This window comes from Nansenia antarctica, assembly GCF_963989245.1.
Source record: "Nansenia antarctica genome assembly, chromosome: 3".
Lineage (NCBI taxonomy): Eukaryota > Metazoa > Chordata > Actinopteri > Argentiniformes > Microstomatidae > Nansenia > Nansenia antarctica.
The window spans coordinates 7,848,441-7,874,637 of NC_137688.1; the positions used below are offsets into that span (position 1 = coordinate 7,848,441).

General features: G+C 48.1%; 1 protein-coding gene across 1 annotated transcript in view; it reads right to left on the bottom strand.

Moving 5' to 3' along the window:
* The window catches only part of rnf130 (ring finger protein 130), a 58,515-nt gene extending 34,507 nt beyond the window's left edge, over window positions 1–24,008 (bottom strand). Inside the window, exons 1-3 of the mRNA XM_080526151.1 lie at window positions 23,872–24,008; window positions 22,475–23,096; window positions 1,811–2,005 (exon numbers count right to left, since the gene is read on the bottom strand). Coding sequence (XP_080382277.1) covers window positions 1,811–2,005; window positions 22,475–22,757 — 478 coding nt within the window. The 5' untranslated portion in view covers window positions 22,758–23,096; window positions 23,872–24,008. The remainder of the gene's footprint in view (window positions 1–1,810; window positions 2,006–22,474; window positions 23,097–23,871) is intronic.
* Between the last annotated feature and the right edge of the window lie 2,189 nt (window positions 24,009–26,197).

Below are 26,197 nucleotides of genomic sequence, written 5' to 3' on the forward strand. Positions count from 1 at the left end.
GTCAAGTGTAAAAAAACAAAAACAAAACAATAAACACTTAATATGAATACATAACTCCCCTTTCATGGTGACTGACTGATGCCCTCCAGGTAAACAGTGATCAACACTGAGAGGTTTGTGCAGGAGAGGGGGCCCTGGCCTGAACACAATTCTGGTGTTCCTGGGAGAAAATGACCTTATGAATTAGTCATGGGCTCCTTTCTATATTTATAAAAGCCCATCGATCCCACAGATAGCCTTGTCACACCTTATGACTCATTCTGCCTCTACTCCTCTACCTCCCCTTTCCTTGTTTCCTCCCCCCGTTTCCTCTCCTCCTCTCCTCCTCCGATCCCTCCCCTCTAAACTGCTTCAGCCTGTCTGCATGGCTTTAAAAGCTACAGTAGGATGCTAGGCTAGCTACCCCCCACCTCTCTCTCTCTCTCTCTCTCTCTCTCTCTCTCTCTCTCTCTCTGTCTCTCTCCCTATCTCTCTCTCATTCATTCATCCCGTCTTTGACTGGTAATCCTGAATTAGCTCAGGGTATTCCCCGTGGTAAGGTGATGCGAAGGTAACGCGTAACCGAAAAGCCGTCAGTGTCCACACACACTCTCTCATTCATAGGGAGTAGCATGCTGGTAGATGATTCATGTGGAAGGCTACAAGGTCAAGTACTTTGTTCTCAAATAATGAGTGTTGGTGTGTGTGTGTGTGTGTGTGTGTGTGTGTGTGTGTGTGTGTGTGTGTGTGTGTGTGTGAGTGTGTGTGTGTGAGTGTGTGTGTGTGAGTGTGTGTGTGTTGCAGTGCAACAGTATGGCCGTGCTTCTGTGACTGTGTGTTGGTGTTGTGGCTGAGTTCCAGCATGCAGGAGTGAGTCCTGTGTCCTTCAGTCAAGCCACGCTGTCCTCTCTCTCTCTCTCTCTGCTTTTCCTCTCTCTCTCTCTCTCTCTCTCTCTCTCTCTCTCTCTCTCTCTCTCTCCCTCTGCTTTTACTCTCTTTCTCTCTCTCTGTTTTTCCTCTCTTTCTCTCTCTCTCTCTCTCTCTCTCTCTCTCTCTCTCTCTCTCTCTGTCTCTCTCTGCACTATGCTCGCTAGCTTACACACACGTCATCATCTCACTCTTCGCCCCCCCCGCCCCCCCCAAAAACGGACAACAACCCCAGGTGAACGATGCTATCCGCCATCACAGTAGGCTAGCCAGCTCGTTAGCTCCCATACACACCACAAGCCTCGAGCTGAACACCAAACGCTAGCGCTAGGCCACCGCTACCGACTTCATTAGCCGGATGAGCGAAGCAAAGAACCCAAACGAAAAAGCCCCGTAATACAGTATTTAAAAAAAACTGTGTTCAGTGTCAAAAACAGGTTCTTTAGAGCTGGACCATCTGGACCAGCCGGTGTAAAGCCAGCGGTATGAACCCAGAGCTCCCCCTCTCCCTGCCCCTCGCCCTCCCCCTCTCCCTGCCGCTCGCCCTCCCCCTCGCCCTCCCCTTCGGCCTGCCCCTCCCCCTCCCCTTCGCCCTGCCCCTCCCCCTCCCCTTCGCCCTGCCCCTCCCCAAATTTCGTTGTATGGTACCTGTACTATATAAATGACAATAAAGACCATTCATTCATCATTCATTCATTCATTCATTCATCCCCCTCCCCTTCGGCCTGCCCCTCCCCCTCACCTTCCGCCTGCCCCTCCCCTTCGCCCTGCCCCCCCCCCTCCCCCTGCCCCTCTCCCTCCCCCTCTCCCTGCCCCTCGCCCTCCCCTTCGCCCTGCCCCTCCCCCTCCCCCTGCCCCTCGCCCTGCCCCTCGCACCCCCCTTCGCCCTGCCCCTCCCCCTCACCTTCGTGCCCCATCTTGACCGTGGTCTCCTTGGAGTTGTTGTTGTAGATGAGGACGGCCGAGGCGTTGAAGGCCGACGCCTTGAGGATCTTCTCCTTGAAGGTGCAGTTGCCCCGTTGCAGGAGCGCCACCCAGTGGACCGTGCGGGGGGGCACCACGAAGCGGGTGTGGGGGTCGCAGCCCTGGCGGTCCACCACTGGGGAGAGAAGGAGAGGGAAGGGGGAGGAGATGGGCGTTAGGTGCTGTCGCAGAAGGTTGGGTCAATGTTACACGATCTACATACATGTCAGCAGCGGTGGGTTGAGTAAAAGCGAACAGAAAGACAGTTGGGGGTACAAACACACACGCACACGCACGCACACACACACACACACACACACACACCAGTGTTTCCCCTACCATTGCCTAAGAGGAATTATTACGGACATAAACACCAAACATCTGACAAGCTAAAATATCCGCGTTTTTTAAACGCACCCAAACCGAATCTGGCAAGTGGCAAGCCCATAGGCTCGTTGGTAACATTAGTCCGCCAGTAGTCTCGCATAGCCAGACCTATCTCTCCACACTTCACATAGCCAGACCTATCTCTCCACACCTCACATAGCCAGACCTATCTCTCCACACTTCACATAGCCAGACCTATCTCTCCACACTTCACATAGCCAGACCTATCTCTCCACACTTCACATAGCCAGACCTATCTCTCCACACTTCACATAGCCAGACCTATCTCTCTCCACACTTCTCATAGCCAGACCTATCTCTCCACACTTCACATAGCTAGACCTATCTCTCCACACTTCACATAGCTAGACCTATCTCTCCACACTTCACATAGCTAGACCTATCTCTCCACACTTCACATAGCCAGACCTATCTCTCCACACTTCACATAGCCAGACCTATCTCTCCACACTTCGGTTCGCGCTGTGCCGCGCTGGAGAATAATACAACATTGTGCGCGCGACGCGAGAGAGTTTTTGCTGGGTGAGATGTTTTCAGATAGAAAGTAAGCAAGTTGAAACGTTAGCAAATATAATTGCTGAGTGTTCTGACAGAGAAAGTTGGTTAAAATTGGTCGTTATTATTGTGACTAGAAAGTGTCTGACTGACACTTGACAATGACTATAGTTCCATTGTGTAAATAGTGTCAAAGAACTAGCAAGCGAGCTAGCTCAGAGGTGATTAGATGAGCTAGTCTGCTTGCACACTTGCCAGCTAAAGAGCTAACTGGAGGCACTTTATTATTTTACTTAAATTAGATATACAATCTTTCTTATTCTGCTAGAATTGGGCTTCATGGTAATACCATAATGGCATATTTACAGTACATGGACAGTGGATTGAAGCATTTGAAATGTCTGTTTTTTATAGTTGGACATGTTTTTTTTTCCAGGTGAGAGAGTAATGTAAAAATGACATTATCTGACTGCATTGCCCACAGCAATCCAATATTCAATTATAATTATGTTATACATTGATATGGATCAATTTATACCTCTTATTAGATTATAAATACTCTGGTTGTTATGTTTGCCTTTTGGTTGACAGCAAAAGAGGGAGAGAGGAGGATAGGGAGGGAGAGAAGGAGAGAGAGCAGGATGGTGTCGGCACACCAGAGAGAGAGACAGCAAGAACCAGGTGAGAAAGTGGACAGGTAGTCAAGACCACATAAGTAAGTAGCCTTGAGAACCGATGGTTCTGGAGCCTAATGGCCCATAGGGAAGGAGCCTATCTCCTGTTTCCGTAGCGTGAGGCGGCTTAATGTACAAGTTAGTACACCCCCTGGACATGACGTTGGTATGTCGCAGGGTCTTACCCCCTGAGGGGGGGGGGGGGGGGGTCCATGCCACGGTCCATGCCACCCCCCCAAGGCAGCAAACCTAGGGGAAACACTGCACACACACACTGCACATGACTGCCCTTGTACAGCAGCCACAGGTGTGGAGAAGAAACAGTCCACTGTCCACGGACTCTGGACTTCACATAACTAATCTACAACCAGGAATTCTCAGTATGCAGCAGTTCCAAACGGGCCACCAAAATAAACCTTTTGAAAATGAATGAATCTAATTATGGGTGAGAGAAAATGTGAACAAAAACAGCTTAGTTAGTTATAAGCTGAAAAACAAAACAGTATTCCCATAGAAACCCTCTTGAGAGGAACTCTCTCACACTCTCTGTGGTGATTATTGCAACTCTGTCACAAATCCTCCACTGTCAAAAAAACACCACCATGCTAAACCAGAGTTATAGCAACAAAGCTAATTTCAGGAGGAAACCCAGCAGACATGGTAAACAACACTGGCCAGTCCCAGCGTGTAACGACCACCTCAGCGGGCAGCAGGGGCAAGCCACATCAATGGGACAACATGCTGGTCTAGCTTCAGACAGAGCCTGGGGTAAACTGGACAGGGTTTCAGACAGAACCAGAGGTAAACTGTGCAGGGTTTAAACAGACCCAGAGGTAACCTGTGCAGGGTTTAAACAGAACCAGAGGTAAACTGTGCAGGGTTTAAACAGAACCAGAGGTAAACTGTGCAGGGTTTAAACAGACCCAGAGGTAAACTGTGCAGGGTTTAAACAGAACCAGAGGTAAACTGTGCAGGGTTTAAACAGAACCAGAGGTAAACTGTGCAGGGTTTAACCAGAACCACAGGTAAACTGTGCAGGGTTTAAACAGACCCAGAGGTAAACTGTGCAGGGTTTAAACAGAACCAGGGGTAAACTGTGCAGGGTTTAAACAGAACCAGAGGTAAACTGTGCAGGGTTTAAACAGAGCCAGAGGTAAACTGTGCAGGGTTTAAACAGAACCAGCGGTAAACTGTGCAGGGTTTAAACAGAACCAGGGGTAAACTGTGCATGGTATAAACAGAACCAGGGGTAAACTGTGCAGGGTTTAAACAGAACCAGAGGTAAACTGGGCAGGGTTTAAACAGAACCAGAGGTAAACTGTGCAGGGTTTTAACAGACCCAGAGGTAAACTGTGCAGGGTTTAAACAGACCCAGAGGTAAACTGTGCAGGGTTTAAACAGACCCAGAGGTAAACTGTGCAGGGTTTAAACAGACCCAGAGGTAAACTGTGCATGGTTTAAACAGAACCAGAGGTAAACTGTGCATGGTTTAAACAGACCCAGAGGTAAACTGTGCAGGGTTTAAACAGAACCAGAGGTAAACTGTGCAGGGTTTAAACAGACCCAGAGGTAAACTGGGCAGTGTTTAAACAGACCCAGAGGTAAACTGTGCAGGGTTTAAACAGAACCAGAGGTAAACTGGGCAGCGTTTAAACAGACCCAGAGATAAACTGTGCAGGGTTTAAACAGAGCCAGAGGTAAACTGTGCAGGGTTTAACCAGAACCACAGGTAAACTGTGCAGGGTTTAAACAGAACCAGAGGTAACCTGTGCAGCGTTTAAACAGACCCAGAGGTAAACTGTGCAGGGTTTAAACAGAACCAGAGGTAAACTGTGCAGCGTTTAAACAGACCCAGGGGTAAACTGTGCAGGGTTTAAACAGAACCACAGGTAAACTGTGCAGGGTTTAAACAGACCCAGAGGTAAACTGGGCAGCGTTTAAACAGACCCAGAGGTAAACTGGGCAGGGTTTAAACAGACCCAGAGGTAAACTGTGCAGGGTTTAAACAGAACCAGGGGTAAACTGTGCAGGGTTTAAACAGACCCAGAGGTAAACTGTGCAGGGTTTAAACAGAACCAGAGGTAAACTGTGCAGGGTTTAAACAGACCCAGAGGTAAACTGTGCAGGGTTTAAACAGAACCACAGGTAAACTGTGCAGGGTTTAAACAGAACCAGAGGTAAACTGGGCAGGGTTTAAACAGACCCAGAGGTAAACTGTGCAGGGTTTAAACAGACCCAGAGGTAAACTGTGCAGGGTTTAAACAGAACCACAGGTAAACTGTGCAGGGTTTAACCAGAACCACAGGTAAACTGTGCAGGGTTTAAACAGAACCAGAGGTAAACTGGGCAGGGTTTAAACAGAACCAGAGGTAAACTGGGCAGGGTTTAAACAGAACCAGAGGTAACCTGTGCAGCGTTTAAACAGAACCAGAGGTAAACTGTGCAGGGTTTAAACAGAACCAGAGGTAAACTGTGCAGGGTTTAAACAGACCCAGAGGTAAACTGTGCAGGGTTTAAACAGACCCAGAGGTAAACTGGGCAGCGTTTAAACAGACCCAGAGGTAAACTGTGCAGGGTTTAAACAGAACCAGAGGTAAACTGTGCATGGTTTAAACAGAACCACAGGTAAACTGTGCAGGGTTTAAACAGAACCAGAGGTAAACTGTGCATGGTTTAAACAGAACCACAGGTAAACTGTGCAGGGTTTAAACAGAACCAGAGGTAAACTGTGCATGGTTTAAACAGAACCACAGGTAAACTGTGCAGGGTTTAAACAGAACCAGAGGTAAACTGTGCAGGGTTTAAACAGAACCAGAGGTAAACTGGGCAGGGTTTAAACAGAACCAGAGGTAACCTGTGCAGCGTTTAAACAGACCCAGAGGTAAACTGTGCATGGTTTAAACAGAACCACAGGTAAACTGTGCAGGGTTTAAACAGAACCAGGGGTAAACTGTGCAGGGTTTAAACAGAGCCAGAGGTAAACTGTGCAGGGTTTAAACAGAACCAGAGGTAAACTGTGCAGGGTTTAAACAGAACCAGAGGTAAACTGTGCAGGGTTTAAACAGAACCAGAGGTAACCTGTGCAGCGTTTAAACAGAACCAGAGGTAACCTGTGCAGCGTTTAAACAGACCCAGAGGTAAACTGTGCAGCGTTTAAACAGAACCAGAGGTAAACTGTGCAGCGTTTAAACAGAACCAGAGGTAAACTGTGCAGCGTTTAAACAGACCCAGAGGTAAACTGTGCAGCGTTTAAACAGACCCAGAGGTAAACTGTGCAGCGTTTAAACAGACCCAGAGGTAAACTGTGCAGCGTTTAAACACAACCAGAGGTAAACTGTGCAGGGTTTAAACAGACCCAGAGGTAAACTGTGCAGCGTTTAAACAGACCCAGAGGTAAACTGTGCAGGGTTTAAACAGACCCAGAGGTAAACTGTGCAGGGTTTAAACAGAACCAGAGGTAAACTGGGCAGCGTTTAAACAGAACCAGAGGTAACCTGTGCAGGGTTTAAACAGACCCAGAGGTAAACTGTGCAGGGTTTAAACAGACCCAGAGGTAAACTGGGCAGGGTTTAAACAGAACCAGAGGTAAACTGTGCAGGGTTTAAACAGAACCAGAGGTAACCTGTGCAGGGTTTAAACAGAGCCAGAGGTAAACTGTGCAGGGTTTAAACAGACCGAGAGGTAAACTGTGCAGGGTTTAAACAGAACCAGAGGTAACCTGTGCAGGGTTTAAACAGACCCAGAGGTAAACTGTGCAGGGTTTAAACAGACCCAGAGGTAAACTGTGCAGGGTTTAAACAGAACCAGAGGTAACCTGTGCAGCGTTTAAACAGACCCAGAGGTAAACTGTGCAGGGTTTAAACAGACCCAGAGGTAAACTGTGCAGGGTTTAAACAGAACCAGAGGTAACCTGTGCAGGGTTTAAACAGACCCAGAGGTAAACTGTGCAGGGTTTAAACAGACCCAGAGGTAAACTGTGCAGGGTTTAAACAGACCCAGAGGTAAACTGTGCAGGGTTTAAACAGACCCAGAGGTAAACTGTGCAGGGTTTAAACAGAACCAGAGGTAACCTGTACAGCGTTTAAACAGACCCAGAGGTAACCTGTGCAGCGTTTAAACGCGGGGATGGAGGGAGGGAGGCAGGGAGGGTGGGGGGGAGGGATGGAGGGAAGGAGGGAGGGAGGCAGGGAGGGTGGGAGGGAGGGGATGGAGGGAGGGAGGGAGGGAGGGAGGGAAGGAGGGAGGGAGGCAGGGAGGGTGGGAGGGAGGGAGGGGATGGAGGGAGGGAAGGAGGGAGGGAGGCAGGGAGGGTGGGAGGGAGGGAGGGGATGGAGGGAGGGGATGGAGGGAGGGAGGGAGGGAAGGAGGGAGGGAGGCAGGGAGGGAGGGAGGGGATGGAGGGAGGGAGGGAGGCAGGGAGGGAGGGTGGGAGGGGATGGAGGGAGGGAGGCAGGGAGGGAGGGGATGGAGGGAGGGAAGGAGGGAGGGAGGCAGGGAGGGTGGGAGGGAGGGAGGGAGGGGATGGAGGGAGGGAGGCAGGGAGGGTGGGAGGGAGGCAGGGAGGGAGGGAAGGAGGGAGGGAGGGGATGGAGGGAGGGAAGGAGGAAGGGAGGGAAGGAGGGAGGGAGGGAGGGAAGGAGGGACGGAGGGAGGGAGGGAGGGAAGGAGGGAGGCAGGGAGGGAGGGAGGGGATGGAGGGAGGGAGGGAGGCAGGGAGGGAGGGTGGGAGGGGATGGAGGGAGGGAGGCAGGGAGGGAGGGGATGGAGGGAGGGAAGGAGGGAGGGAGGCAGGGAGGGTGGGAGGGAGGGAGGGAGGGGATGGAGGGAGGGAGGCAGGGAGGGTGGCAGGGAGGCAGGGAGGGAGGGAGGGAGGGAAGGAGGGAGGGAGGGAGGGGATGGAGGGAGGGAAGGAGGAAGGGAGGGAAGGAGGGAGGGAGGGAGGGACGGAGGGAGGGAGGGAAGGAGGGAGGGGATGGAGGGAGGGAAGGGATGGAGGGAGGGAAGGAGGGAGGGAGGGACAGTGTTTCTGCTTGTTTCAGCATCCATTCTGGATCCTGTATCAGTCAAATCAGCGATGAGAGAGAACCTTGCGTTAAAAGCAACTGCCTGTTTGTGCGTGTACTGCATGGGGAACATGTGTGTTTGTACTGTAATTGCATACGTGTTTGCAACTGTGGGTGGTGTCTGTATATAATTACCCTCGCTGAGACCAGGCTTGCCTGGTTCAGAACGTGGAAACCGTTTACAGAAAGTAGCTACAAAGCGGTGGAATCCTGTTTCAAACGAGTGACCTCACCACACATCAAACCAATCAAATACCTTAACCTTACGTCAGGACCTTACACCTTCATCCACTTCCATTTTCTTCCTATGGCAAGCTAGCGTAGGTAACACCTCTCTACAAAACAGTCCTACCCGGTCAGGAAAGACCACGCACATCACAACAAGCAGCCATCTAGAGCGACGTGTACGAGCATGTGGGGGAGGGTTCTGGGAATGTAACCTGCAATGAAATTACTCATCTAAAACTCTCAGAAGGAGGCGTGAGAACAATGTGATTTGGAGGGCTCTTACCACAGCTTGACTTAACTGAAAGAGGCTGAGAGTGCAGTGTGTGTGTGTGTGTGTGTGTGTGTGTGTGTGAGTGTGTGTGGGGGGGGGGATGTGTGTGTGGGGGTGTGTGTGTATGTATTACATAGGGTTAGTGACTTACTGTACGCTGTCTGGCTATACGGGTAGCTAGCCAATGACCTTGACTAACAGTACCCAGATAAAACTCAATATCATAATTATATTCAAAGAAGGGGGGGAAAAAAAGGGGGGGGGGGGGGGGAGTCATCGGAAAAAAAAAAGAGGCCATGTAGCCTAATTTGCACCAAATGTTGCACGCCCCCTCATACTGGGACTAACACCAGCCTAGGAGAGTGAGGCGGAAATGCACTCGATTAGGAAGGTAATCTTAATAAGCCACCTTCCAGGAGAATTGGGGGGGGATTAGATTCAGCCGCCAGCGCGTACGGGTGGCAGGTGTCTGTCAGCACGAGCCCTGTCCCTACCGTCAAGGCAGCAAGCAAGCCCTGGTTGGGAAAGTGACTTTACCGCATCATCAAGAGTCTTCTCAGGGCTCGCAATCACTTATTGATCAGGTTCAGTTTTAGACACTTTTGACGTTTTTTTTTGGGTGATGACAGTATGAGTCCGTCTTAAGGATAGAGCTGGAAATGACAGTTGGGATACAGACAGACAGACAGACACACAGACAGACAGATGTACGCACGCACAAACGCACGCACCCCCACACACACACACACACACCATCTTTCAAACAGACACACATAGGTCCTTGTCCCTGCCACAGCATGTCATATTTCAGAGCTAAGCCACTGACTGAAAATGATTAAGTGATGTTCAGAGAGCGAGCAAAAGAGAGCGAGAGAGAGAGAGAGAGAGAGAGAGAGAGAGAGAGAAATAACACAGTATTCAATCTCATGAGAGGATCGGATCAAATCAAAGCCAAGGCTTGCAATATGACCCAGAAAAGTACAAGTTAATCTTTCTCTCTCTGCCTGTCACAAACATACATACACACACACACACACACACACACACGCACACACACTTGATGCCATATTGGGCTGAAACAGCAAACTACACAGTATGATGACAACACACAGAGAGTATAATGGCACTCTTCGAGTACCCAGAATGCCCCAGGGTAAGCTGTATCCCAGAAGCAGGGATGGGCATGAGTACTTGAGTACTCGAACAGATGGTGAATCTCGTTCTTCAACCAGAGATCTTTTATTTAAAACCTTTTTTTGAACCAACCTTTTATTCACCTCTCTGCACAACACACAGATCACATCTTGGCTGCTCCTGCCTTTTTAATATGTGACGGCACCAGTGGCGGCTGGCCGATAGAGGGCGCTGGGGCGCCGCCCCCACCTTCACTTCCTCGTTGCGATTTGTAAAAGTTTTTTTTTTAAATAAACATTGTTTATTCACAAAATGCGGCTGATATTCTGTCGGCGCCTATCAGCATTCATTAAAAATCCTCCAATACAATAAACATTTTTATCTCTGTGTGTGTGTGTGTGTGTGTGTGTGTAAAACTCACTGTTAAAATACATAGGGAGAGAACGCGGGGCGCCGTGTCAATGCAAGTCTATGCCAGGACGAATACTTTTCGTTTACACGTGAGCTGTAGCAGCGCTCCAATTGGCTGTCTCTATTTCTTGGCCAGGACGCACATTTGTGCGCCCTGGCCAAGAAATCTCCGGTTGTATTGCAGACAATGCATTATGCTGAGGACTCCCGACTTCCGGTTTTCCGGACTTCGGGCTTCCGGAGTATTTTAAATGAACATTCGTAATGTCTGTCTCTGATGTTCATGGTCAATTAAATCAGCCTATTTTGTGCAACTAATAATGTTCCTGCTAATGGGTTAACCAAGCAGCCTTGCACCTAACGTGCAAGCACCTATCTTCGAACTATTCATAGCAATATGCGCGGGGCAAGGCGGCGGTACGGGTAAACACGGCTCATGTTCTGTCATCAAAGGTAAGAGTTGGTTTTCTTTAACTCAGCTGATGCATTGTTGTGTTTCTGACATGGTCTGGTTGTGTTTCTGACATGGTCTGGTTGTGTTACAGACATGGTCTGGTTGTGATACAGACATGGTCTGGTTGTGTTTCTGACATGGTCTGGTTGTGTTTCTGACATGGTCTGGTTGTGATACATCATTGAATGTGTTGACCTGCTGTGATGTGTTGACCACCATCACTCTCCATCATCCTCCATCATGTGTCTATGAAATAGATAGTTACTGTACTACTGACTGCAGCATTCATCTCTGCTCATTGATGTAGCCATGTCACACAGACACATAGTACACATATTCATCTGCTACCTTTATTAACCTGAGTGTAGCTGTGAGGCCTGTACTAGCCTTGTTGACTAGACTTCCTCCTTGTCTGACACTGGGTATTGGACCGTACCGACGTCCATAGACCGGTCACTCTTCCACCTCAGTGTCTGTAGTTGACAGGGTAACTTCTCCATGGCCCACAAGGTCATTTTAAGGGTGAAAGTTTAAATTATACAATGGTTGTAATGCCAGTGCGTGTTTTATGCGCGTGCACGCGAAAAAAAATCGTGCACGCGAAAAAAAAATCTGCGCGCGAAAGAGGACCTCCACGCCACACTGCTGTGCCCCACCCAAATTTTGGGCCACCAGCCGCCACTGTTGGTGAAACCGGGAACAAGTCGGCAACCGACCATGTGTTCAGACTTTTATTCTGAAAGATGTAAATACTAGGGGTGGGCATCAATGATCGACGATCGATAATTGATTGATAAGGATCTTGGTCGATCACAAAATATTTTGCTCGATAATCATTAATAAATTGAGTGGAAATGAGTTTGTCCACGTTATGTGTGAGAAATGAACTTTGCATTTGCCTTCGCATTGAATTTCGCAACGCAGTACGGCATGATGCAACAAGTTACGCCGCTCATTGCAAACACTGCGCAGTGACATATAAACACGACGACGACCCCGATGAAATACCACCTGCAAACAGTACATCCGACCCTGATTGCTCCTTCGCTACCTTCTCAGCCCTCCATCACGTCTCATCTAATACGCGGGAGGTGTGATGCACAACGAGAAGAGAAAGTAACGATGGCCATCTGCAAATTAAACAGATATTCTGCCGCTCAGTTTTGTCGAGGGTAGAGGATTTTGTGTGCTCATGCAAATAGTCGAGCCAGCATATCCTATTCCATCGCGACGTTCCATAACGTCCCCATAAGTCTGTGTCTGTTTGCTTTCTGTGTTCCTTGTCTTTATCTGTTCCTTTACCCGGGCTGCGCCCCGGGCCGATGTAAAAGTTGGATGGGGGGCGCATTATAAATAAAATTAACATTAACATTAACATTAACATAACCAGGGGCATAGAAATCAAGAATAACGTTTTTTCCCCAAGGAAAACATGCTTGTTATTTCTGTCCTAGGCGTTGTTTTAATGAAAAAAAAGTGTATCAATTAATCGATAATTGATCGTTAATTCTTGTGATTATCGAAAAATAAATTTTGATCGTTTGCCCAGCCCTAGTAAATACATTTCAACGTTGTTTAAAATCAATGACACACTTTCTAGTTAAGCCAAAAATATTGCAATGCAATGGATTTGGTGAGTAATCCATAGTAGTTTCACCGGCTGCCATCACATATGAGTACTCGGGAAGAAAGGCATGCGAGTACAGAACAGTCTAAATAATTCGAACGCCCATCCCTACCCAGAAGCCTCAGCTGCTGTCAATACTCATCCAATGGGCGACAGTAACTGAGGGTCACTGGGAGTCTTGGATTTAATTGTCATTGGCGTTCCGGATTTGGGGCACGCAAACGCACGTTGACGGGAGGGAATGAGGACTGAAAATCTACACAGCACACGATGATCAAGTCGCCTATTTTCTTGTGTGTTTATCTATTTCATACTGTTAGTTTCACCAAGATGGGTGATAACACCTGTTGGTTGCCACCAGTTCTGTTTGATCATTTGCATTACTGTAGCTCAGGGCCAAGGCCCTGAAAAGTGTTTAACGTACATTAGTCCCTTCAGACAGGGAGATGTTCTCATATCTGAGAGTTACTGTATACAGGGTTCCCACACCTTCTGAAACATCAAATTCAAGCACTTTTCAAGGACTTTCAAGACTCAATTTCCTCAAATTCAAGGTCCCAACACGGCATAGTTTGAGACAGATTTGGATGAGAATTTATAGAATAGGAACTATCTGCTCACAGACAACAATTAGGCTTTTGAATGTAGGGGCTTGAACACTAGATGGTCTCTTGCCTTCTCTACCACAGCACAGCAAAACAATATATTGTGAAATATTTTTCTTTTGAGAGAGAGAGAGAGAGAGGGAATTCAAGCACTTTCAGACCTTGATTTCTTTTTCTCAAATTCACAAACTTTCAAGGATTTCAAGGACCCGTGGGAACCCTGTGTATAATACAGCGGGGGAAAAAAAGAAAAAAATCTCCAAAGACGCTGCTACAGTAGCCACGAGCCTGGTGCAGACTGTTGCACGATGAACGTGTCATTTAACGGAGAGCTCCAAATGAAGAGCTTGCCCTTTACTGTGTCTTAACGACCTGCTTGGGGCGAGATACTAGCCGAAGAGATGGTCTTGGGTTGTGTTGTTGGCTGCTGTGGGAACCCACTAAGAGAGATTGAAGAGTGTGTGTGTGGGGGTGGGTGAGTGTGGGGGCTATAACAGCTAGAGAAAACCTCAAAGACTACAGGAAGTGTGAAACTGGGACAAAACCTGACAAGACAGGAAACCGTCTACTGGTATATGAGATATGAGGGTGAGAATCGACACAGAGGTTAGCTGTGCTAACTGCCGTGCATCAGCGGAACCCTCGCAAGGGCCGTGTCGACGCCCTCTTTTTGCAAAACATTGGGGGAGTGGGGGGCACATGGGGGGGGAAGTCGGGGGTGAATCCACGAAAGCCGCTGATCCATATCTCGCTTCTGAGTACTTGGCAAGACTGCAGAGAGGCCTATGAGGGAGGACATCTGTGTGAACGTTAGAGACTAACCTCAGCTAACCTCCGAGCAGCTGAACTGCTGGGACACGGACGTGTGAAATGCTGCAATGTAAAATGAGACGTACTGTACTTCTACTTCCCGAAACCGTTGAACCTGCCTAACACATAAGAGTAATCCTACTACCGTGGTGACTGGCTGCAGTATATCTTTATTATAGTAGTACCATTACTCATCCAAGCGAGCTCTTAAAAACATCACCACCATTGTACAAAAAACATTAAGCATCACTATAATGCATGACAGTGAAACACAGACAGACTGTCCATGGGATTCTTCAAGCTCCACTCCACTGAGGGCTCTCCTCTCTGGCACTTAAGCTTCAGTTCAATCAACGGGTAAGCGTGGTGGTAGTGGTGTGTGTGTGGGTGTGTGTGTGTGTGTGTGTGTGTGTGTGTGTGAGTCGAACTGCTGAGGCTCACACGGAGGACCGTGATGAGGTTCAGTAGTAATTACACCCCGAAAAATGATGATGACATCACTGCCGTGCCAGCCTCGGGAAACCATCAAGACGAGGTCATCATCCTTATCCTCTTTATCACGCCGTGAACGACGGCCTTTGTGTTTTACCTTTACCCACGGTACAACAGACAAGCCTGATGCTGACAATACACACTGCTGAGGACATCAGAACATCCTTTATGTCCCTCTGCCACCGGACAGTCTATCCACGACACGACAAGTAATACACCAAGTAATATCCGTGGACTGTCCACGTGAATTGTTGAACCTTCCCCCCCAAAACACATTACACTTCACATCCCAAGACAACAATGTCGTCGAGTCCAATACCCCGACATCGTGTCAATTTACCACCCCCGCTGTGAAATGCCATAAAGATGGCGTTGTTATGACGACGCGGAGGCCGCTACGTCTTGGCGCTCCCATCTGTCTCTCCTCCGTTCCGCGCCCGCGGGACCGCGGGGGACTGGGCGATTTAACGGCACATTGTGTCCTTAATGTTGCGGAGGGATCTCCGTTTCACCCCCCCCCCCTCGCCGCTCCCACCAATCGCAACGGCCGATCCGTCATGATCATCGGCGGGGGACTCAGGGAGCCTCTGCTCTCTCTGCTCCAGAGCTGCCCTCCTCACTCTCTCTCACTTAGCCACAGCTCGCGGCCCACAGCAGCCTGCTGATAAAAGCGGCACACAACGAAAGATAATGCGCCGCAGTGTAATAGGGAAATCTCGTGACTAACCCAGGCTGTTACGACACGTCTGACTTGTTTTTAAGGAGTTGTGTGTGAATAACACGTCTTAGCCACTTGGTGGTGTGTGGTGGTATTATAATGTAACATTACACGTTAGGTATTATTTTCCCCCTCGGCCATAGTATGAGTATGAATCCATGAATGCCCAAGTGTATTTCAAGTGCTGCTTACCGTGCCAAGTGTACATAGTAATGGTCTAATTATTACACCGCCACTGAGCGGGAACACTTTTGCATTTTACAGGGGGGTGTTTCATGCCATCAAATGTCACGTCTCTGTAGACTGGATGGATGAATAACTGGGCAAGAAGACAGCCGTCCGGCTTCTGTGGGGGAGTGGATGGATGAATAACTGGGCAAGCAGACAGCCGTCCGGCTTCTGTGGGGGAGGAGGAGGAGCGAGGGTATGAGTGTTGGTCGTCCAATGGCCCGGGGCGAGGCTAATTAGCCCGCGTCCCCGCCGTGCTGCACGCCGTTCGCCGTGCCAGGGTCATTTACCGCCGTGTGGGCCCACTCAACCGCCACAAATCACTGTGTTCACCGCGCAGCCACACAGCAGCACCGCGGGGCCCTCCGGTGTCATTGGCCGAGTCGTTTTTTACGGCCATTTTTTTGGGACGTGGTCCTCGGTGGTCCTCTGTGGCTCGGTCGGTAGAGCGTGGCGCTAACAACGCTTAGGATTCCCGCTGGGACCATATATACTGAAAAATCTATGCACTCACTGCCATGTAAATCGCTTTGGATGAAAGCGTCAGCTAAATGGCGTATATTATACATATACTGTATATTAGGAGTCTCCATATGACTGGTTGGTTGGTCTGCTTTCGGTCTCACTACTGGTTTGGTGGCGGTGGTGGTGGTGGTGGTGGTGGTGGTGGTGGTGGTGATGTGCTGGCTTCTCTGATAGGGTTGGTGGTTTGTTTTATCAGTGCGAGGTGCTCATGGGCAAGGTGGGAACTGGGAGAAGTGAATGGATGGATGGCTGCGGAGGAAAAGCAGCACGTGAGAAGGGAGGGAAGTGGATGGTAAATGGACTGACTTACAGCATATAGCGCCTTTATCCAAAGCGCTTTACGACGGCCTCTCATTCACCCATTCACTCACATTCACACACTAATGGCGGCCAAGCTACCATGCAAGGCGCCGGCCCCGCTCATTGGGAGCAATTTGGGGTTCAGTGTCTTGCCCAAGTACACCTCGACATGTGGCCAGCCGGGGCTCGAACCACCAATCTGCCAACCTTACGATCATTAGACGGCAGCTCTACCTCCTGTGCCACAGCCGCCCCACGGATGGAGGAGGAGGAGGAGGAGGAGGATGAGGAAGAGGGAGAGGAGATTAAACCATGGCTCTGCTCGTGGTTACAGCTTGCCGAGGGGCACGGAGCAGCTTGGGCTCAGATCGTTTCATCTCCCCCACCATATGTCCTCTGCCCTGGGAGGCCCTCTTCCCTGGGAGGCCCGCTGCCCTGGGAGACCCACTGCCGCGCTCCTACGGGTGGACGGCCGGGGGGCTAGGAGCACGGAGACGGAGAGGCAGGGCAGCCTGAGTGGGAAGCGTTAGGCTAGCTCACGACGGCTCCTCTCAGAACAGGAGGCGCTAAATCAACCCGGTGTGTGTTTCAAGAGACCGCGGGCCGTCGGGCCATGGAGGAGTCTGGAGGAGGACACTGCGTGGGCTGTGTTTTAAAACAGCTCTCAGGGAAATGTAAACCGCCGCTTGCGAAGTGCTACTCACACTCCTAGTAACTGACATTAAACAGTTTAAATGACATTAAACACAGATAGCTAATAGAAAGGTCATATGAGGATATTGGAGGGTAAGAAACTTTACTTAACAAGAACACTGAAACACAATAGTACGTATGGCACTGGGTCAACACCCCATCTACAGTCGTATTGAGCTCTGCACAACAACAACAACAACAACAACAACAACAACAACAACAAAATACCAGAGAGGGGGATGGAATTTAAAAGAAACTGCCCGGGCCACATGCCCAAGCTCTGCTGGGGGTCAAAGTTCAAAGGGCAGAGACTGGTCTGCAGAGAGAGAGAGAGAGAGAGAGAGAGAGAGAGAGAGAGAGAGAGAGAGAGAGTAGTTGTAGAGGTGGTCCAAATACCTTCCATATCACTGCCAAGACAGCCACGTCCAGTTTGACAAAGCCAAGACTTAATTTCCGTTTCTATAGAACAGGCACCTGGCAACCGTTGCAGCGATATCTATTCACCATTGTCATGAAATCTAAACAACAGAGAGTAGTCCTTGAGAAAAGCACAACGTTAGCGTTATAACCAACGCCAATGTAGGCTAGAGTGGTTCTGGGCCAATGGCTGGTGACCCCACGAAACCAGACCAAATGTCTGGAGGACAGAGAGCGGTCACAGACGCCAAAGAGGCCCTCATGAATTGTGGGTAGCACTGTATTTACGGAAGAGGAATCCCCAGGTACTTACAAAGGTCCAGGTAACTACAGGACAACAACCCACGTATTACTATAACATTACCATAACTGATAAAGTGCTTCCAAAATGTGTTTCCATTGACTTTATTTCTCCTTATACTCATTGTGTCTCAGTCGAACAGGTACGTAGGTAGGTACGTACAAGTGGACGCACGTTCAGTGTCAGCCATGGCTGTGTGGTGCAAAGGCAGTAGGCACTGTCCTTGAAGCGTTCCACGTAGGTTAAGAGAGAGGTTGGTTTCTCTCAGACCCGGTCACGCTAAAGAAGATCCATCCATCCTTTCCGACACAGTAAACACAGCGTGACCTTGACTGACCTTCAGCGGAGTAACGGAACACTGTGGAGCCCACACTGACGGAGAGCAGCTGGGAAACCGTTCTATTTCGGTCCTCCGTAACCCCACTTAAACTGAAGAGTCTTACAACGACACTAACAGCAAGCCCACCCGTTCCTCTTCCAGGAAGGCGTCACTGGACCAAACACAGTTGTCATCGGGGTCTTCCATGCAAACTACAGCTAACGTTATACTACTGACCAACTCCTTAGTCTTACTGGTGAAATTCACCCATGGTCATAGATGTATATCTTTCGATCCGTAATGAAAAGTCTCAATTGAAAGTAGGATTTAGTCAGTGATTTAGTCAAGTTTCAAGTTGTATTGTTAAGTCCCATTACACAAGTGTAAGAGAATTAAAACACTTTGGCTCGGGTTCCTGACGTCGCAGCACAAGACAATAAGCCAACAGGCATAACTCCAGATAAAAAAGTGACAATAGTACAGGACATAATTATTAAGTGACAATAAGGCACAAGACAATAAAGCAATAGGCATAACTCAAGATAAAAAAAAGTGACAATAGTACAGGACATACTGTAAGTGAGAAATAGATTAGGATTTGGCCTAATTTGTGTTGCTATATCAACAAGCTGTTGATGTTCCACTCTGCCTGAATGCGTTTGGGTTCAATCAGACTCTCACAGACAGGGTTAGGGGTCAATACCCCCGCCCCCACGACCCCCCCCCCACACCACCCCTACCAGCAGGAGACAATGGAAACTAGGCCATCGGTGGTCAACAGCAGCAATGGAACAAAAGACAATGGATATAGTAGTCTAAATGGGGAGACACAAAGGTACATTATGTCTGCTCAGGATTCAACCAGTGCAGGTCCCCCAAATGAACGGATACACGCCACTGTACGGCAACGTTTAACGGCAACGCCCACAACAGGTAATGAAACCGTCGTGTGCTACAGTTAGCCTACTCCACCGGCCACTTCAGTTTCCATAGCAACTACATACCTATCATGTTTTCTGATAATGACACAAGGGCAGAGAAACCTTGACAAAAGGAACACGTTCACAGAGGAAAGCACAGCACATGGCTATCAAGAACAAAAGAACAGCGGTAGTAGATTGAAACGTCTGACGTTTCGCTGTGGTGCCTCTCTTTCTTCCTTTGACAGTAGCGGAAGACAGGGTGAACATTTTCCACCCCGTTTTCACTCTAAAAACATTCTCGGTTTCATGCTCCTCTGAGCTTTTTCTGTGCTTCCTGTAACCTGAACACGTATAACGACCAGAGCGTCAGACGGTCCAGGGTTCACGCCTTCCGACGCTGGGAAGACGATCTGGCCCCCATTGGTTGCATTATTGACATAATACATCCCTATTGGCCTATTGGTGCATTACAGATGCCTGGCAAGGGGACAAGGGCAAGGGATGATTCAGCTAAATTCTCATACAGAAAGTGTTTTTCTAGGTAATCCACCACGTAATGTATCATCGTGGCTAGTGGACCTGGTTAATGGGCGTGTGACCTGTTTGTTGACGTGGAGGGTGTAGAATGTGGAGGGTGTAGAATGTGGAGGGTGTAGAATGTGGAGGGTGTAGAATGTGAAGGGTGTAGAACGTGGAGGGTGTAGAACGTTGAGGGTGTAGAACGTGGAGGGTGTAGAACGTGGAGGGTGTAGAACGTGAAGGGTGTAGAACTTGAAGGGTGTAGAATGTGGAGGGTGTAGAACGTGGAGGGTGTAGAATGTGAAGGGTGTAGAACTTGAAGGGTGTAGAATGTGGAGGGTGTAGAACGTGGAGGGTGTAGAATGTGAAGGGTGTAGAACTTGAAGGGTGTAGAATGTGAAGGGTGTAGAACGTTGAGGGTGTAGAATGTGAAGGGTGTAGAACGTGGAGGGTGTAGAACGTTGAGGGTGTAGAACGTGGAGGGTGTAGAACGTGGAGGGTGTAGAATGTGAAGGGTGTAGAACTTGAAGGGTGTAGAATGTGGAGGGTGTAGAACGTGGAGGGTGTAGAATGTGAAGGGTGTAGAACGTGGAGGGTGTAGAATGTGGAGGGTGTAGAACGTGGAGGGTGTAGAACGTGGAGGGTGTAGAATGTGAAGGGTGTAGAACGTGGAGGGTGTAGAATGTGGAGGGTGTAGAACGTGAAGGGTGTAGAACGTGGAGGGTGTAGAATGTGGAGGGTGTAGAATGTGGAGGGTGTAGAACGTGGAGGGTGTAGAATGTGAAGGGTGTAGAACGTGGAGGGTGTAGAACGTGGAGGGTGTAGAATGTGGAGGGTGTAGAACGTGGAGGGTGTAGAATGTGAAGGGTGTAGAATGTGGAGGGTGTAGAACGTGGAGGGTGTAGAATGTGGAGGGTGTAGGACGTGAAGGGTGTAGAACGTGGAGGGTGTAGAATGTGGAGGGTGTAGAACGTGAAGGGTGTAGAATGTGGAGGGTGTAGAACGTGAAGGGTGTAGAACGTGGAGGGTGTAGAACGTGAAGGGTGTAGAACGTGGAGGGTGTAGAATGTGGAGGGTGTAGAATGTGGAGGGTGTAGAATGTGGAGGGTGTAGAATGTGGAGGGTGTAGAACGTGAAGGGTGTAGAATGGGGGGATGTGGACTCACATAGTTAGAGCAGTGGCACACCGTATTCATAACAACTCTGCTGCATGAAAATAAGCTCAGATATGAACACACACATGCGCACGCACGCACGCATGCACACACACACACACACACACACACACACACACACACACACACACACACACACACACACACAGACCGACCCTGCAGTGCATGCAGGGAGGGGCGGGTGGGGGAATATGATGTTACAATTGTAAATACCATGCATGCGAAATCTACTCCCTGCCCCCCCTCTGGAGAACACTTCAGACGCTCCTTCAAACCGAGCCCTCCTCACCAGTCAGTCAGGCCTGTCTCAGCACTGTTACATAAGCCCTGGGGAAGGGTGTTTAGGGGACGCTGCTGTTTAGTGTTTACCAAAGCTGAGAGGGGGAAGAGACACAGGACTGCCTCTGTCTGTCGCATACTGTATCCACCCCGAACCAGCCTTGTTTACAAGGGCCAGATTAGCCGCCAGGCACTCGAAAACAAGAGGCTTAAAGAGAGGAAATGGGAGTTTGAGGCCCAAAGTCCAACAAGAGTGGAGCTGCTGAACGCAACTCGGTTATGTTGATTGTGCAAATCCGCCTACTGTTTATTTGCAAAATTGTTCCATTGAAGAAAAAAAAAAGTCCAGGAAGTATCATGAAGTATTTCCTTTGACGTTCTGGTAAGAGACAGGGTTTACAGGAACATAGCTGCTCGCTGAGGTCAGAGTGCAGCCAGGCTATTTAAAGTCTGCAGCTTGACGTCTGAGGAGAGATTAGGGCAAAAAAAATGGGGAAACGCAAAATGCTGATGTCAAGGAGGATATGTCACAATATTGTGTGTTGAAGTACCAAGAGGAACACATTGCCTGAAAATGTAGGAGTGTTATCGCACTACCCCGGCGAAGGCAATGTGGTACATTAGCAGACATTCCACAATAGTCCCAGTGGCTGTGTTGTTGTTGTCTTAAGAGGCATTACACATTTGTCATTTAAACGACTGTGTCCTCTGTGTCAACAGCAGCATAATTGGGAACGAAAGGCATAATAGAATCATTGATAGTTTCAATAGAAGGAATTAACTTGCTATGTCTATGCATAATACGCCTGCTATTTCAAACAAGTATCATCTTGAATGAAATCAATAATAGGCTGATGTGGGTGATCCGGGGCTTTGATAGAACACAAAGGCAGTGACACCTGCTAACTCTCTCTCTCTCTCTCTCTCTCTCTCTCTCACACACACACACACACACACACACACACACTCTCTCTCTCTCTCTCTCTCTCCCTCTCTCTCTCTCTCCTCTCTCTCTCTCTCTCTCTCTCTCTCTCTCTCTCTCTCTCTCACACACACACACACATACACACACGCGCGCGCACACACACACACACACACACACACACACACACACACACACACACACACACACACACACACACACCCTTGGGATGGCGCTTATTGATTATTACACTGAAGCAATGTCTGGACTGGAACAACAACAAAAAAAGTATGCGAAATAATGGATTTCATTCGCTATTACTGTAGTTGCAAAGTGTGTGAGCCAGTAGGATTATTGACAGTTTAAGTACAAAGCAATTCCTCAATGTCGCTCAGAAATACATTAATGGCCGGACAAAGAAAATAAACAAGGACATTAATTATAATTGGGCATAACACAGAGCTGCAAAAGAGATGCACTTTAGATGCATGCGTAATTATACTTGGCCTAGGCTATCCATACTTCTAATGACCATGCATCATTGTTGATCTGATACCTATACATACTTCTAATGACCATGCATGCATCATTTGTTGATCTGATTGATACCTTACCTCCATGATAAGGTGCAGGTGTGATCACGATCCCTTTCGCGTCCACCTTCGGCGAATTCTGCCCGTAACACCCATCGTCCTTGCTGAGGATTTGCTTGGGGTTCCCCTTGGAGTCAAGAACGGTGGCGTTCACCACGGCGCTGACGTGGTCGTCCTTGCTGATGGTTTTGTCGGCGGCACGGATCGACAGCACACACCTGGGCACGAAGAAGAGCACCAACAAGACGGCGGCGGGGAGGAGGGAGCTGCTGCATGGCGGTGCTGCGGTCCACCTCTTGGGCATCTTCGGGAATGTCTGTATTGTAATTCCCCACCTTTTTACATCCAATCTGTTACTCAGCGAATGGAACCACGACAAAATGGATGGATTTATCCCCCCCCCAAAAAAAGACAACAGAGGCCGGACTCTCGGAGGACTGTAGAGTTATTTCATACCTTCCTGGCGGCGTCCGCGTCCCGTCATAAAAACATGCTGTCTCCTCTTCTCAAGAAGCAGGCCAGCCTGGGTCGACCCGGGTCAGCCTTGTAGTGGAAAAGCACCAATGGTAGTCTTATTCCAACACGGTGTCCTCTTCACATGGTAGTCTTATTCCAACAACGGTGTCTCGCTGTCCTACATCGCCTTGGAACGAACAACAAAACCCCCCCGTACATTAGAGCTATAATACACCAGGTGGAATGATCATAAATGAGAAAATGATGATAATGATAATGATAAAGGACTTTGAGCTGCAACGTTTGCAGGAAAGGTGCTACACAAATAAAGGTTATTGTTGTTGTTATTATTATTATTATTATTATTATTATTATTATTATTATTATTATTATTATTATGAAAGCAAGCCAAGAAGCAAGTGTCAATCTGTCGTGTCAACCTAGATATCTAGATACAATAATATTCTATTAGAACGATGTTATGATTCGCTTCGATGCGCATTCATGTGAAACACGAAATGCATTGAACGCACATCCATGTATTATTATTATTATTATTATTATTATTATTATTATTATTATTGCAGAACGGGACTACACTACTAAACAAAATAAGAGCACACTATCTGGATAGCATTAAGACGTCAATGACCAAAAATAATGTGAATTATTTAATTAATAAGGTTTTATTATGGAAGGTTATTCTCATGTGTTAGCTTAGAGACCATATCATTACAGCATAGGAGCCATTCTAATATTTCCCATGTAAAGCTGTCTACCGTAAATGTCTTTCTAAAGGGCACACATGTTACAGATGTGCATTAATTTTTGGCTACAAGTGACCAGCTGTCATCGCTGCTTTGTGTGTTTTTTCCTGCTATCCGTTTTCCTGCTATCCGTGCATTCACCAGTCACTCTTATTTTTACGCATTTTTTTTAACGCATTTTTTTTTACCACCTACCTTCTCCATTACGTCGAACCCCAAAGCGGTATTTAAAAACAAAACAGCTCTCGGCTTGCTTTAATATTTTCAACGTCCCCAGTAGCCTTTTCCCTTTTGGTTAAAACAGAGCAGATATTATGAATCCTCCTCTCTTGTCTTTTTCCCTTCTGCTTGAACAGCGCATGCGCGAGGCGAGGATACAGTACAGGCTCGCGCACGTGTGACAGAGGGGGGGGGGGGGGGCGAGAGAGACAGAGAATCACACATACACAGACGCACGCACACACGCACGCACACACACGCACGCACATACACACGCACACGCACACACACACGCACACGCACGCACGCACGCACACACGTATAGAGGCTCTTAAGGAAACTAGTTTAGGGTAGGCCTACAGATACAGATTATTAACCTATTTGTTTGAAAATAGGTAATTACATGATAACCAATTAATTACTTGTTTCCAAGTCTCTAATGTAGGTGGGACAGTGGGATTGGTGTGGAGAAGAGAGTGGGGAATCAGGGAGAGAGGAGAGAGTGGGGTGTCATGGAGAGAGAAGATAGGGGGGAGTCAAGGAGAGAGAAGATAGGGGGGAGTCAAGGAGAGAGAAGATAGGGGGGAGTCAAGGAGAGAGGAGAGAGTGGGGTGTCATGGAGAGAGAAGATAGGGGGGAGTCAAGGAGAGAGGAGAGAGTGGGGGAGTCATGGAGAGAGAAGATAGGGGGGAGTCAAGGAGAGAGGAGAGAGTGGGGTGTCATGGAGAGAGAAGATAGGGGGGTGTCAAGGAGAGAGGAGAGAGTGGGGTGTCATGGAGAGAGAAGATAGGGGGGTGTCAAGGAGAGAGGAGAGAGTGGGGTGTCATGGAGACCGGGGGAAGTGGTAGAGGGGATGAGAAGGGAGAGGAGGAGTGTGGTTAGGAGATGAGAGAGAGAGAGGGGAGTGGGGGGGGGGGGGGGGTGGCAGGAAAGAGGGGTGAGTGTGGTGGAGGATTATAGAGTAAATTGGCTCCTTTAGTCCCGTAGGACCCAGAGCCCAGCCGCAGCAATGGACAGACTAATTAATATATGTACCTGTACGTCAAGTCGGGGGCTGGACCTATGGATCTGTCACTCAGTCCAGGCCTCAGTCCAGGCCTCAGTCCAGGCCATGCTGGAGACGTCTGACGAGGCGGAACAAGTAACCAATCAGCCTACAGGGAGGACAGAAGGTCTGACTGGGACCCAGTGAACAGTGAAGACCATACAGCCTAACAATGTGGGTGACTTATTACTGTAGTTTGATTAGAAGGATGGCTGGGTACTGTAGTTTACAGGACATGATATCTGGGTACAGTTTGTGACCTAGTATGACAAGATTTAGTTTTTTACATAATCTGATCCATTAGGTGTTTATTAATGCCTGTGTGGTGTTATTTTTAAAATGTTGAAATGTTTTAGTTAGTAATTCATAAAATACAAAGGTTCCATCTCACAAAACATAATGGAATGTAAAAACTTTGACGCTTAATATCTCTCAACAGCCCTAAAAGGAGATAGAACCTTATCATTCTAAGCTCACGATTTGGATTCCGGTTGATGTTATTTCCTACTGTGATCATGTGATAAGTGATAATATTAAACTCTAACCCACTAAATGTGAATGCCTCTACTCCAACATATATGTTGGCATATTACAGTTTTAGTTATAATAAAACTAAATAGATGTAGTAGTAATAATATAATGACATCTGTAATAGGCATCCATATGTATGTTATCAATGGTATGAGTACAGTATTTCTGAGGTGAGATGACGCCTTGGATGATGGGCAAATGAAGGGGGGCAGGTCAAGGGGGCAGGGGGCAGGGGGCAGGGGGGCAGGTCAAGGCTCTCTACTTTCATACAACAGAATAAGAGTCAGAACAAGCTTGCTTGTTGTGCGAATGCCTCAGAACCTTTGACTAAGTATTCAAATGAAAAGTGAAAGTAGACATTCTGCATCATTTGCTTTGCAACATCTTGCAACATCTTTGCAACATCTTTGCAACTTCTTGGTTACCAATGACTAGTTCATGCCTATATCCAAATATTATATCCATATCCAATTTCCAGATGACATCCCCATACAGTACATATTCAGTTCAGAACACAGGAGCTTTTAAACAATGAAAGACTGACCTCAAGTGGTCGAAATAGAGAATAGCGACCACCTTGTTAAAAAGCAGCACATGAGACACAAAATAAGGTCATACGGTGTAACTTGTTTTTGTTAAGACGAAGACCAAGCAGTTTTACATTGATGTGGCTTCAAGAGAAAACATAAATGTATTAATCATCCTATACAAATATGTTCACCTGGC